The sequence below is a fragment of the Cervus canadensis genome, chromosome X (genome assembly GCF_019320065.1).
Source record: "Cervus canadensis isolate Bull #8, Minnesota chromosome X, ASM1932006v1, whole genome shotgun sequence".
Classification (NCBI taxonomy): Eukaryota; Metazoa; Chordata; class Mammalia; order Artiodactyla; family Cervidae; genus Cervus; species Cervus canadensis.
In genome coordinates this window covers 89,659,477-89,674,080 of record NC_057419.1, presented here as the reverse complement: position 1 = coordinate 89,674,080, position 14,604 = coordinate 89,659,477, and the positions used below count along the sequence as shown (strand labels likewise).

Here is a 14,604-nt window from a genome sequence, read left to right as displayed (position 1 = left end):
GTAATTGGGTATATACTGATGGTGGAGAAGGCAATGGCAACCCACTCCAGTACTCTTGCCTGGAAAATCCCATGGACGGAGGAGCCTGGTGGCCTGAAGTCCATGGGGTCGCTAGGAGTTGGACATGCCTGAGGGACTTCACTTTCACTTTTCACTTTCATGCGTTGGATAAAGAAATGGCAAGCCACTCCAGTGTTCTTGCCTGGAGAATCCCAGAGATGGGGGAGCCTGGTGGGCTGCCGTCTATGGGGTCACACAGAGTCGGACACGACTAAAGCGACTTAGCAGCAGCAGCAGCAGCAGCATATACTGATGGATATACCAGAAAGAGGATCCAAGAGATAACAATATGGTTTATTCTTAATTTTGATAGCTTGAAAATGCGGTGAACATATTTGTTGAGGCTATAAAAAAATCAGATAGCTTCAAGGATGAAATGAACCTCTCTACATAACTGTTCATATTATACATGTCCATATAAACACTCAATAACACGTTGCATTTAATAACTTCCATCAGCATCGGTATTCTAATTTATACCTTGTTAAAAAAAATTTTGGTATCATTTGGAGCTCTTAATATAACCCCAAAAGTGTTTTTAAAAATAAGCCTTAGAGAAGATCAGTCAAGATGGCAGAATAGGAGAATCTCAGATTCACTTCTCCTCACAGGTACATCAAGAATACATCTATAAATGAAACAATTCACATGGAACCTGCTAAACACTAGCAAAGAACCTTGGACACCTTGGAGGACAAGAAAAGATCGCAGCATAACCAGGTCGAATGAAGGAGAGAAACAGAAGAAAAAGAAGAGAGTAAACAGGATGAGACCACATCCTGGGGAGGGAAATGAAGAAGACGAGAGGTTACCACACAAAGGGAGGCCCCACACCAGTGGCAGAACACACTGAAATAGAAAGGGGCCTTCAGGGGCGATCAAAAGAAAATGCAGTGGTTGGTCTGTGGCAGGCAGGACAGAACAAGATTTGCATGGATGATCTGTACCACAGGCCTTGCATGCCCCAGTCTGGGATGGGTGTCCCCCAGTGCAGATGGGAGCTGGGTGCTAAAGCGTGGGGTTAGGAGAGTGGACCTGGATAGAGGATAACTGTTTGGCTGCTCAGAGATGGCCTGAAAGGACAGAAGTGAGGAGAAAAGCTGTGTGAAGACAGCCTGAGGGGATGGGGTGAAGCACTCCTCAGTCAGGAAACTCCTGGAGGAAGTGTGGACTGACTTGGAAGTGAGATGCCACTGTTGAGTGGGGCACAAACAGTAGGGCTACAATTGTGACTTCTCTTTCCACATGCCAGCCCCTGCCTCTGTGGGAACTGGGAGGCATTCCCAATAGAGCAAGTGTGTGCACCCCAATCATAGCCATGTTATCCCTTCTCAGCAAGTATATAAGTCTTAGTCAGTTTCTGCCTTTGTACCCTCTCACCTGAGCAAGGAAGAGACACCTGAAGGTGGCCCACACATAGAGGTAGGCCTGAAACCAAAGCTGAGCCCAAGGGGCTGTGTGACTAAGGAGGAGGAACAGAAATCTCTGTTCTCTATAAGCAACAGATTGAATAACTGCTCTCAGACTGGTGTATCCAATGCCTGCAGAAAATCTGAATGGAAAAGTGCTCGCAGAAGGGAGACCAGTCTAACTTTAGTAGCTGTGGATTTTGAGAACACATATATGTGGGACATGGGCTCTGAGTTGTGACCATAGTGCCCACAGTGGGTCCAGAGACCTACCTGGAGGTCTTGGAGGGCCGCCTGGGAAAGTGAGGGTTTCCATTCTTAGCTGCTGGGCTCCCAGAGAATTCCTGACCCCAAGAAATATTAATTGGCAGGAACTCTCCCAGAGGTCCCCATATTGGACCAAGTCTCAGCTCCAACCGAAAAGCTGCAAGCTCCAGTGTTCAATACCTCAGGCCAAACAACAAGCAAGAGAGGAACACAGCCTCACCCATTACCAGACAGGCTGCCTAAAGTCATATTAAGCTCATAGACACCCCCTTGACACAGCCCTGCTTACCAAAGGGACAAGACCCAGCTTCACCCACCAGAGCACAGGCACCAATACCTCCCACCAAGAAGCTTATATAAGCCTCTGGACAAACTCGCATGTGAGGGAGTAGACACCAGAAGCAAAAGGAACTACCACCCCGCAGCCAAAAGAAAGACCACAGAGTAAGGCAGACAAAATCAGAAGATAGGAATATGCTGCAGACAAAGGAGCAAGGTAAAAACCTACAAGAACAACTAAATGAAGAAGAGAGAAGCAATCTACCTGGCAAAGAATTCAGAGTAATGATAGTGAAGATGATCCAAGGTATTGTGAAAAAAAATGGAGGCATGGATCAAGAAGATAAAAGAAATGTTTAACAAGAATCTAGAAGAACTAAAGAACAAATAGTGGTGAACAATAAAATAAATGAAATCAAAAATACACTAGAAGACATCAATAGCAGAATAACTGAAGCAGAAGAATGAATAAGTGAGCTGGAAAATAGAATGATGGCAATCACTGCCACAGAACAGGGGAAAAAATGAAAAGAAATGAGGACTGTCTCAGAGATTTCTGGGACAACATTAACATCCATATTTGAATTATAGGTCCCAGAAGAAGAAGAAAAAGACAAAGGGCCTGAGAAAATATTTGAAGAGAATTTTTAAAATCCCTAATATGGGAAAGGAAATAGTCATCCAAGTCCAGGACGTGCAGAGTCCCATACAGGATAAACCAAAGGAGAAACATGCCAAGACACATATTAATCAAACTAACAAAAATTAAATACAAAGAAAAAAAATATTAAAAGCAGTAAAACCAAAACAACAAATAACCTGCAAGCGAATTCCCCATAAGATTATCATCTGATTTTTCAGCAGAGCTTCTATAGGCCAAAAGAGAATGAAATGACATATTTAAAATTATGAAAGGGAAAAACCTACAACCAAAAATAGGTCACCTAGCAAAGATCACGTTTAGATTCTATGGAGAAATCAAAAGCTTTAAAGACATGCAAAAGCTAAGAGAATCCAGCACCTCCAAACCAGTTTTACAATAAATACTAAAGTAACTTCTCTAAACAGGAAACAGAAGAGAAGAAAAAGAACTACAAAAGCAAACCAAAAACAATTAAGAAAATGGCAATACAAACATATATATCAATTACCTTAAATGTAAATAGATTAGGGGTGGGATGGATAGGGAGGTGGGAGGGATGTTCAGGTGGAAGGGGACATAAGTAACCCTAGGGCTGATTCATGTTGATGTTTGGTAGAAACAAAGACAGTACTATAAAGCAATTATCTTTCAATCAAAAAGAAATAAATTAAAATAAAATGTAAATAGACTAAATGCTTCTACCAAAAGACACAGACTGGTTGAACGGATATGAAGACAAGACCTGTATATATGCTTTCTACCAGACAACTATTTCAAACTCAGGGACACATACAGACTGAAACTGAAGAGATGGAAAAATGATATTCCATTCAAATGGAAATTTAAAGAAAGCTGGGGTAGCAACACTCATATCAGACAAAATAGACTTTAAAATAAAGATTGTTACAAGAGACAAGAAGGACACTACATTATGATCAAGCAATAAAATCAAGAATACATAACAATCGTAAATATATATGCACCCAAAATAGGGGCCCTGCAACATATAAGGCAAGTGCTAACAGCCATAAAAGGGGAAGTTGACAGGAACACAACAGTGGAGGAATTCAACACTCCACATTCACCAGTGAGTAGATCATCCATACAGAAAATTTATAAGGAAACACAAACTTTAAATGACACATTAGAATGGATATATTTAATTGATATTTGTGAGACATTCCAACTGAAAGGAGCAGAATACACTCTTCTCAAGTGCACATGGAGCATTCTTAAGGATAGATCACATCTTGGGCCACAAATCAAGTCTTGGTAAATTTAAGAAAATTGAAATAATATAAAGCATTTTCTGACCACAAAGATATAGAAATAAATTACAGGGAAAAAAACTTTAAGGAACATGAACACATGGAGACTAAGCAATATTACTAAATATCAATAAACCACTTAAGAAATCAAAGAAGTAAAAAGTACCTAGAGATAAACAAAATGAAAACATGATAATCCAAAACCTATGGGACACAACAAAAGCAACTCTAAAAGGGAAGCTTATGGCAATAAATTATACCTCAGGAGACAGGAAAAATCTCAAATAAACAACCTATTCTTACACCTGAAGCAACTAGATAAAGAACAAACAAAACCCAATGTTAGTATAAGGAAAAAAATCAAATATTAGGGCAACTATAAATAAAAGAGATGAAGAAAACAATAGCAAAGATAAATGAAACTAAAAGGTAGTTCTCTGAAAAGATAAACATAATTGATAAACCATTAGCCAAACTTACCAAGATAAAAAGGAAGAGGACTCAAATCAATAAAATATGAAATGATAAAGGAGAAATTAGAACTGACACCATAGAAATACAGAGGATTGTAAGAAATTCCCACAAGCAACTATATGCCAATAAAATAGACAACCTAGAAGAAATGGGCAATTTCTTAGAAAGATACATCCTTAAAATACTGAACCAAGAATAGAAAATACGAACAGACAAGTCTTAAGAACTAAAATTGAAACCATGATTAAAAATTTTCTAAGAAACAGAAATCTAAGACTAGATGAATTCACAAGCAAATTCTTTCAAACATTTAGAGAAGAGCTTCTGAAATTCTTCCCAAAAATTGCAGAGAAAGGAGCACTCCCAAGATCATTCTACAAGGCCACCATCACTCTGACACCCAAATCAGACAGATATCGCAAGAAAAGAAAATTACAGGCCAATATCATTGATGAACATAGATGATAAACTCCTCAACAGAATACTAGGAACCTGTAACCAACAACATGTTAAAAATATCATACATCCTAGTCAAGTGAGATTCATCCCAGTGTTACAAGACTACTTCAATATATGCAAATCAATCAATGTAATACACAATTAACAAACTGGAGAATAAAAGCCATGAGGCTATATCAATATATAAGAAGATGACTTTGACAAAGTTCAAAATCCATTTGTGATAAAAACTCTACAGAAAATAGGCTTAGAGGGAACTTACACCAACATAATAAAAGCCGCATATGGCAAACCTGCAACAAATATATTCAATGGTGAAAAACTGAAAGCATTTCCTCTAACATCAGAAACAAGACAAGGATGTCCAATCTTGTCACTTTTATTCAACAGAATTTTGGAAGTCCTGGCCATGGGTATCAGAGAAGAAAATTAAATAAAAGGAATCCAAATTGGAAAAGAAGTAACAGTGTCATTGTTTGCAGATGACATGATAGCATACATAGAAAATCCTAAAGATGTTACCAGAAAATTATTAGAGGTCACCAAAGAATTTAATAAAGTTGTATGATATGAAATTAATGCACAGAAATCTGTTGCATTTCTATACACTAGCAATGAAAGATAAAAAAGAAAAATAATAAAAAAAAAATCCTATTTACCATTGCATCAAAAATATAAAATATATAGCACTAAGCCTACTGAAGGAAGTAAAAGACCTGAACTCCAAAAATTATAAGACACTGATGAAAGAAATCAAAGATGGTACAGACAGATGAAAAAGTATACCATGTTCTTGGGTTGGAAGAATCACTATTGTCAAAATGATTATACTACCCAAGGCAATCTACAGATTTGGTGAAATCCTTGTCCTCTTACCAGTGGCATTTTTCAAAGAACAAGGACAAAATGTCTTAAAATTTTTGTGGAGACAAAAAAGAACTTGAATAGTCAAAGCCATCTTGGGAAAGAAAAACAGAGCTGGAGGAATCAGGTTTCCTGACTTCAGACTATACTACAAATGATTCAGTCATCAAAACAGTATGGTATTGGCACAAAACAGGAATACAAATCAATGAACCAGGACAGAAAATCCACAGATTAACCCATGAATTTATGGTCACATAATCTGTGACAAAGTAGGCAAGAATATACAGTGGAGGAGTCTTTTCAATAAGTGGTGCTAGGAAAGCTGGGTTTCTGCTGCTGATGTTAAGTTGCTTCAGTCGTGTCTGACTCTGTGTGACCCCATAGACGGCAGCCCACCAGGCTCCCCCGTCCCTGGGATTCTCCAGGCAAGAACACTGAAGTGGGTTGCCATTTCCTTCTCCAATGCAGGAAAGTGAAAACTGAAAATTAAGTTGCTCAGTCATGTCCAACTCTTCGTGACCCCATGGACTGCAGCCTACCAGGCTCCTCCATCCAATGGATTTTCCAGGCAAGAGTACTGGAGTGGGTTGCCATCGCCTTCTCCGAGGAAAGCTGGGTAGCTATATCTAAAAGAATGAAATTAGAACACACCCTAACATCATACACAAAGTCAAACTCGAATGTATTAAAGATTTAAACATAAGGCTGGATACTATAAAACTATTAGAGGAATACACAGGGAGAACACTTCCTAATATAAATTGCATCAAGCTCTTTTTTTCCATCATCCTCCTAGAACAATGAAAATAAAAAACAAAAATAAACAATGAGAGTTAATTAAGTGAAAGCTTTTGCACAACAAACAAAACCATTAAAAAATGAAAAGAAAACTCTCCAGATTAGAGAAAATACTTCAAATGAAGCAAACCACAAGGGATTAATCTCCAAAATGCACAAATAGTTCATGCAGCTCAATATCAAAAAAGGCAAACAATGCAATCAAAAAATAAGTGGAAGATCTAAATAAACATTTCTTCAAAGAAGACATACAGATGCACATGAGAAGATTCTCAACATCACTAATTTTAGGGAAATGCAAATCGAAACTACCATGTTGTATCACCTCACACTGGTCAGAATGGCCATCACCAAAAAGTCTATAAAAAATAAATGCTGGAAAGAAGGTGGAGAAAAGGTAACCCTCCTACACTGTTGGTTGGAATGCAAAGTGGTACAGACACTATGAAGAACAGTATGGAGCTTTCCTTAATAAAACTGAAAACAGAGTTACAATATGATCTAGCCATCCCACTCCTGGGAATATATTTGGAGAAAACAATAATTTGAAAAATATATGCAATTGAATGTTCACTGAAGCACTACTCACAATAGCCAGGAATGGAAGCAACCAAAATATTCATCAACATAGAAATGGATTATGAAGATTGGTACATATACACAATGGAATATTACTTGACCAGAAAAAAGAAAAATGCATGCTATTTTCAGCAACATGTTTGAAGCTAGAGATTCTTTTTTTTTTCTTCTTGCTGTATTTTTTTTAATTTTTTAAGTTATTTTATTTATTTTTTTATTTTTATTTTTTTTTAATTTTTTTCCCAATTATTTTTATTAGTTGGAACCTAGAGATTCTTATACTGAGTAAAGACAGTCAAACCGAGGAAGACAAATATCATATGACATTGCTTATATGTGGAATCTAAAAAGACGCTACAAATGGACTTATCTACCTGACGGGCTACCGTCCATGAGGTCACAAACAGTTGGACATGACTGAGTGACTAACACTTTCACAAAACCAAAAGAGTTGCTAATGTGGAAAATAAACTTGTTACTGAGGGGTAAAGGGTGGAGGAATAAATTGGAATTGACACATACACACTACTATATATATATATCAATAACATAGATAACTAATAAGAACCTTCTGTGTAGCATGAAGAACTCCAGTCAATACTCTATAATGACCTATATGGGAAAAGAATCTGAAAAGAGTGGATATATTAATTTTTATAACAGATTCACTTCTCTGTACATTTGAAACTAACACAACATTGTAAATCAATTATACCATAAAATAAAATAAATAAAATAAATAAAATAAAAATAAGCCTTAGAGGCAAAATAATAAGTGTAGACAGAACTTGCCACTTCCCTAGAATTAACATACACAAAGTTTAGATAATATAAGTCCTTCTAATAGGAATAGAAAAGCCATCAGTTAAATAAGACACTATACTAAGGAAATGTCAGCCTGGGCAATGCTTATTCATTTCAGGAAAACCTACACAAATATTTTAGTTTAGTTTTATTTTTTGTTTTTTCTATTGCGTTTCTCAACCTCCTCCTTTATACCACAAGTGTTTGAGAATTCATTTTCTTCTATGTTGAATCCAAAGATTCTTTCTCTAAATACTGATTTTGAATAATCAACTCATATTATATCCAGTTGCAAAGATTCATTAGTAGACACACAACCCATCTGAAGATAGTTTGAACAAATCTAAATTCCTTATAATTCTGTAGAATTACTTATCTATAGTGGTAAGTTTAATTTTTTAAAAGTATTTTGACAAAAAATTTTAAAGTGTTTAAATTGGGGGAATGCATGTATAATCAGAGCTTCTCAAATGCTCCATGATGTTTATAAACTTATCCATGTGATGATTACATGTAAATATGTACAAATATTACAGCCAATATCCAATGGTTGATTAATGGCTAATGCTAGTTAAATAGACTGGATAATATTCAATTATCCACACAAAAATCCACACAATCTGAAACTCACACAACAAGTGTTTACCATTGATGCAAAAATCAGTTCAATTGGACCAATCATGAAAAGTATAACCATAAAAATACACCAGAGAGGTTTTTTTCTGTTGATTCAGTTTTGGTTAATGTAGGAGAATTACCCAGCTATTTTTAGAATCTAACTTTGACTAACTATTACATATGATGTTTTCTGTATAAAATAGTGTATTTGTAATGTATATCTGCATGCCTCTTGCTACACACACACACACACACACACACACACACACACACATACATAAAAGTAGGGTGTTATAATAAAAAATACGTTCAAAAGGAAAAATACTTTCTTTTTCCAGTTCCTTGAGGTATAAGTTTGAATTGTTTATTTGAGGTATTTCTTTTTTATTAATATAGTTATTTATTGCTATAAAATTCTCTCTTAGAAGTGCTTTAAATGAATCCTATAAATTTTGGTAGAATGTGTTTCCATTTGCATTTGTCTCAAGATGCTGTTATTTTTTTTTTTTTGAACTATTTTCTGTTCAGGAGAGGGTTATTAAATTTCCACACACTTATGAACTTTTCAATTTTTCTCCTGTTATTGATACCTAGTTTCATTCCATTGTGATTGGAAAAGATATTCAATATGATTCCAATTTTGTTTGGTGACCTAATATGTGATCTATCCTGTAGAATATCCCTTATGCACTTGAGAAGATTGCATATTCTGCTTCTGTTGTGTAGAATGTTCTGTGTGTATTTCCTCTGTTTATTTGGTTTGCATTGTTGTTCAACTGTTTGTTTTTATTTTTATTTTTTTACATATTACTCATCTGTCTGGATAATCTGCTAACTGATAAATGTGGTGTATTAAAGTCCCCAATTATTATTGCATTGCTATTTTTCCATTCATCTCTGTTAATATTTGTTTTATATATTTATGTTTTATGACATTGTGCATATATATGTACAAGTGCTATATCCTTTTGACATATTGACCTCTTTACCGTTGTATGTGACCTTCTTTGTCTCTTATGACAACTTTTGATGCAATGATTATTTTGTCTGATTTAAGTATAGTTACCCCTGATCATGGCAGCTTCTCTGGTTGCTCAGATGGTAAAGAATCTGCCTGAAAGGCAGGAGACCTGGGTTCGATCCCTGGATCGGGAAGATTCCCTGGAGAAGGAAATGGCTACCCATTCCAGTATTCTTGCCTAGAGAATTTCATGGACAGAGGAACCTGGCGGGCTACAGTTCATGGAATCACTAAGAGTCAGACACAACTGAAGTGGCTAAGCACCTATTAGCACCCCTGATCTATTTTAATTATTATTGCAAAGATTATCTTTTGCCATCCCTTTATTTTCAGCCTATATGCCTCCTTAATGCTAATGTGAGTCTCTTGTAGGCAGCGTTTTAGTTGGATCATGCATTGTATCCATCCAGTCACTTTGTCATTTCACTGGAAATTTAATCCATTTACATTTAAGGTAATTACTGAGAAGTAAGGATTTACCATTACCATTTTGGTAATTGTTTTCTGTCTGTTTTATAATTCCTTTTTTGCCTTCCTCTCTTGGTGTCTTCATTTCTGATTTAACGACTTTTTAGCAGTGTGTGTTAGTCGCTCAGTTGAGTCAGACTCTTTGCAACCCCACGGACTGTAGCCTGTCAGGTTCCTCTGTCCATGGAATTTTCCAGGATATAATACTGGGAGTGGGTTGCCATATTTAGCAGTAGGCTTTGATTTATTTCTCTTTTAGCTTTTCTACCACAAGTGTTTCTCTTTGCAATTACCATGAAGCTTATATAAAACTTCTTACAGATGCGCCCCGGCTTTGGCAGCAACTGCCTCTCTACGCAGGTGTGAGCCTTGCTAACCCTTCCGCCAGGAGACTGTTACAGTCGGCCAGCCCCTGCTCCTTGGTAACTGTGTATGACCGAAAGGCCGTGATCAAGAATGCTGATATGTCAGAGGAGATGCAACAGGACTCGGTGGAGTGTGCTACGCAGGCATTGGAGAAATATAATATAGAGAAGGACATTGCAGCCCGTATCAAGGAGTTTGACAAGAAGTACAACCCCACTTGGCACTGCACCATGGGGAGGAATTTCAGTAGTTATGTGACACATGAATCCAAACACTTCATCTACTTCTACCTGGACCAAGTGGCCATTCTCCTGTTCAAATCTGGTTAAAAGCATGGACTGTGCTACACACCCAGTGATCCATCCGAAAAAAAAAGACTGCAGCCTAAATTCCAAATACCAGAGACTGAAGTCTTCAGCCTTGCCTAAGGGAACACCTCCATCTTTGAACCTTTATTGTGTTTTGTATAGGGCATTCTCTGTACTAGTTTGTTGTTATAAGTAGTTAGCAAAACATCTTACATTAGTATCTATTTTCTATTCCATACCTCTCTGCCCCATGTTTTTTCTCTTCAAATTCCATTCCTTCAAAAAAATAAATCTGTTGGAGAAATGTGAAAAAAATTTCTTATAGTTGTAACTCTTATTTATAAAATGAGGAGGCTCAATTTTAGTTGAGTTCACTAAAATTCCTTTTTGCTTTAATATTTCTGTTTTTTCTAATGCATATGTGATTATTAATAGCTAATTTTCAGTTCATTAGGTGAGTAGTTTAATAAAAGACTCCAGTTAAAAAACTGATGCAGGAAGTTTTGGGATAGTGAGGGAAAATTACCTATGTTTCAGAGGTACCTCAATACAACATACCCAAAATGGAATTCACTATTTTCTCCCTGTCCACGATTACCTCTCTCCAGTTTATTCCTCCACATAATTTTTAGAGTTTCTTTGTAAAATATAAGATTAATCATATCACTCCCCTTGAATGTTTAAATATAAATGTCTCACCATATCTGTCAGGATAAATTCTAAACAAATTAGCAGAGAATAGAAAGTCTTAGATTTTCTAGTTCCAGCTGTAACATGACTCCTATCATTTTCTTATGGCTTCTGTCAAAATATCTTTTTAAATTAACCTTATAAACACACTCCCCTCTCTCTCTCTTGCTCAATATCATTCACCCTTTCTGTCTTTTCCATGCTTTTGTGTAACTTGTAGCAGATTCATAATGAAGTAAGCCTCAATGAGGCAGAATCCTGTAAGGGAGACTACTCTGATTTTGCCTAATCTAAGCAATCAAGTCTAAATAGTCAAGTAAGTTTTGTCCAGTGTAGATGTATTGATTTGAAAGTATATAAAAGGTATTTCAATGTAGAACTTAAATATTTTTTAATACTTTGGGATAACAAAAATACTTACTGAAAATATTAATTCACTATCTATATTGAAAAGTAAAAGCACTTACATTGAATGGTAAAATATCAACATCCATAAAGGATTTACCAGCCTTCATTTTTCTTCACTAAGGAAGAGCTAATAATCTATAATGGTTTAAAGTGTTTGTTAGACTATTTTAGTCTAGTCTGGTTTCTCTTTTGGGTGTGCAACATTCATCTCATCCCATGTAGTTTGTTCTCTGGAATACCTCCTTCTTGTAGCAATTTAAATTTCTTGTTATTTGCTTAAAGTCTTTGAATACTAAATATGTATCTATCAATTTCACCTAAAGTCTTTGACTTCTTCCAATATGACCTGCAAATTTGCAGTTTATTTCAGCAGCTCTCTTGCTCTTTGACCTAAAGGTTTTGCATTGCCTTCTCATGAGCAACTGGAGTCAGTCTGACATCTCACATATATGGAGACAGGAAGGGCATTTTAAATTTCCTTTACAATCTGAACTGAACCTTGAAGAATAGGTTAAGACTAAAGCAGATATGAAGAAAAGAAAGGACATTCTAAGAAGGAGAAGTGTTATAAAAATTCATGTAGACATAGGTATCCCTGACAGATCAGTAAGACAATAAGAAGGCAAGTCTGAATGGATAGAGGGTACATATTCAGGAAATGTGGCATGAAAGCTCCCTCTGCCAAGAATGCTCTATCCTTGCCTTTTATCTAAACTCTTACTAGCTGGTACTTTTTATTTGAATCTTTTTCTCACCCAGCAAACCAAGTTAAGTGTCTTCTAATCCACTGTCTTGACACTCTTTACTTCCCTAAAAAATAGTCTATCATATATGGTAACATTTTCGACTATGCATCACATGTATCAGAATCATCTAGAGCTGGGGTCAACAAATGATTGTTCAAGGACCAAATCCAGCCCAACTTCCTGTTCTATAAATAAAGCTTTATTGGAGCACAGTCATAGTCATCTTTTTATATACTGTCTATGGTTGCTTTAGTGCACTAATGACAGAGCTAAGTTTTTGTGACAGAGACCTATGGTTCACAAACATAAATTATGTACAATATGACCTTTAATAGGAAAAGCTTGCAGATCACTGACCTATAGGGGTTGTTAAAACTCAGATTGCTGGGCCTCACTCCTAGAGTTTTTGATTTAGTAAGATAAGAGTGTGGCCCAATGATGTGCATTTCTAACAAGTTCCTAGGTTATACTGGTGTTGATGCCGTTGGTTTGGGATCATAGGCTGACAACTGCTGCCCTATACCTACAGATCTCATCCTTGGTTAAATATTAGAATCATCTGCAGAGCTTTTAAAAATTAATATTAAATCAGAATCTCTAAGAGTGAAACTCAGACTTAAGTACATTTTTAAGTGATTCCAATATGTGGCTTAGAGTAAAACTCCTGTCCTGGGAAGCTCTGGGAAGGTATGCTCTCTGCCTTAGACTTAGGCAAGTGCCTGGCATGCTGGAAGTGCTAAAGTAAATAATACATAGATGAACTAGCATTTTTTTTTTCAGTTAAAATTAAGAATAGAATAGATTTGATGGGGCAATCCACTATTCCATTGAATTGGGAAACTCAGTACTTTGTAGCATCAAGAATCTCTAAATATCATGAATCAACTTCCTGTACTTTCACTCTCTTCAGGAACAAAGTCATACTTACAGAAAAATGTAACAGGCAGACCACCAGGCTGCCACACAGCTCAGCAGATTTAACAAGAAGTGAGGAAGAACACAGCTGACTCAGTCATTTTTAGGTAGCAAATTGGAATTTGGCCCGTTCCCCAAGATACTAATTCCAACAAAAGAGTACATTTTTCATTCATGATGGGCATACCATTTCTCTCAAAGCCAAAAATTAGAAGACTATTGTGAATGTGGATCCTTTACATGAAGTGAATAGCAGGGGGTAGAAAGAGGAGGTCAGATGATTATAAAAAGCAACTGCTACATGGGGAAGGGGGGAATGAAGTCTCCTAATTGGTCTATCTGTTTCCATGGTAAGAAGCAAAAATGTTAATAATCTGTTCTAAATTGTTTTCAGAAGAAAAATGCATAGGTTAGGTTTTCCCCAGTATAGGAAAACTGATAGCAAATAGGACATTCCTTTCAAAAAAGATGGGAGAACAGTAACACCATCTCCCTACCCTTCACACAATCCACTATCTCTGAATAAAATGGCTCTGCCTTTGAAAACACTACTGCCATAACCAGTTCAGGTGGACAACAAGCAGAGTAAGAAGGCAGAGGGAAAGGAATGGAGGGTAGAAGTCAAGCCACATGCAGCCCATTCTCTGAAGTTTGAGAGAGAAGATGAAAAAAAAAAAAAAAAACAATAACAATGAGTGTAAAGGGAAAATAATGAAACAAATATCAGACAAATAGAAAAACAAGACTGAAAATGAAAGAAATTGTGAACAGAGAAAAAAGATACCAGTAAGTGACAAAGAATAGATGAGGGTAAGATCAAGGTAAGAAAAAAGGATGGGAATAACAAAAGCAAAAGAATGCTGGAGAGAGAGAGAATATAATCAATAAACACACATACACATACATGTATACACAGAGATATTTACATAGATACACATTTGTATCTTTTATTTTCCTCAGAGTAATGTCAGAAAGAAAAGCAGGCTTCTTTCAATGAGGCAACATCCAAAACCCCTAGAAATATTTGCCCCGGGCTCTGAATCAGAGATTTAGGAGCCAGATAAAGATAAAGAACATTACAGCATACTAACACATATATATGGAATTTAGAAAGATGGTAACGATAACCCTATATGCAAAACAGAAAAAGAGTCACA

At 36.3% G+C, this 14,604-nt stretch overlaps 1 protein-coding gene across 1 annotated transcript; it reads left to right on the top strand.

Moving 5' to 3' along the window:
- Positions 1–851: 851 nt before the first annotated feature.
- LOC122435646 lies at positions 852–10,709 on the top strand. The gene is made up of 2 exons (XM_043459799.1): positions 852–1,080; positions 10,336–10,709. The coding sequence occupies exons 1-2, from the start codon at positions 852–854 to the stop codon at positions 10,707–10,709; spliced, it is 603 nt and encodes a 200-aa protein (XP_043315734.1).
- Positions 10,710–14,604: the final 3,895 nt, after the last annotated feature.

Coding starts and splice junctions, on each gene's coding strand:
- LOC122435646 (XM_043459799.1), top strand. CDS start 852: ATGAAGAAGACGAGAGGTTACCACACAAAGGGAGGCCCCACACCAGTG. Junction 1,081..10,335: donor GCTGGGTGCTAAAGCGTGGG/GTTAGGAGAGTG, acceptor AACTTCTTACAG/ATGCGCCCCGGCTTTGGCAG.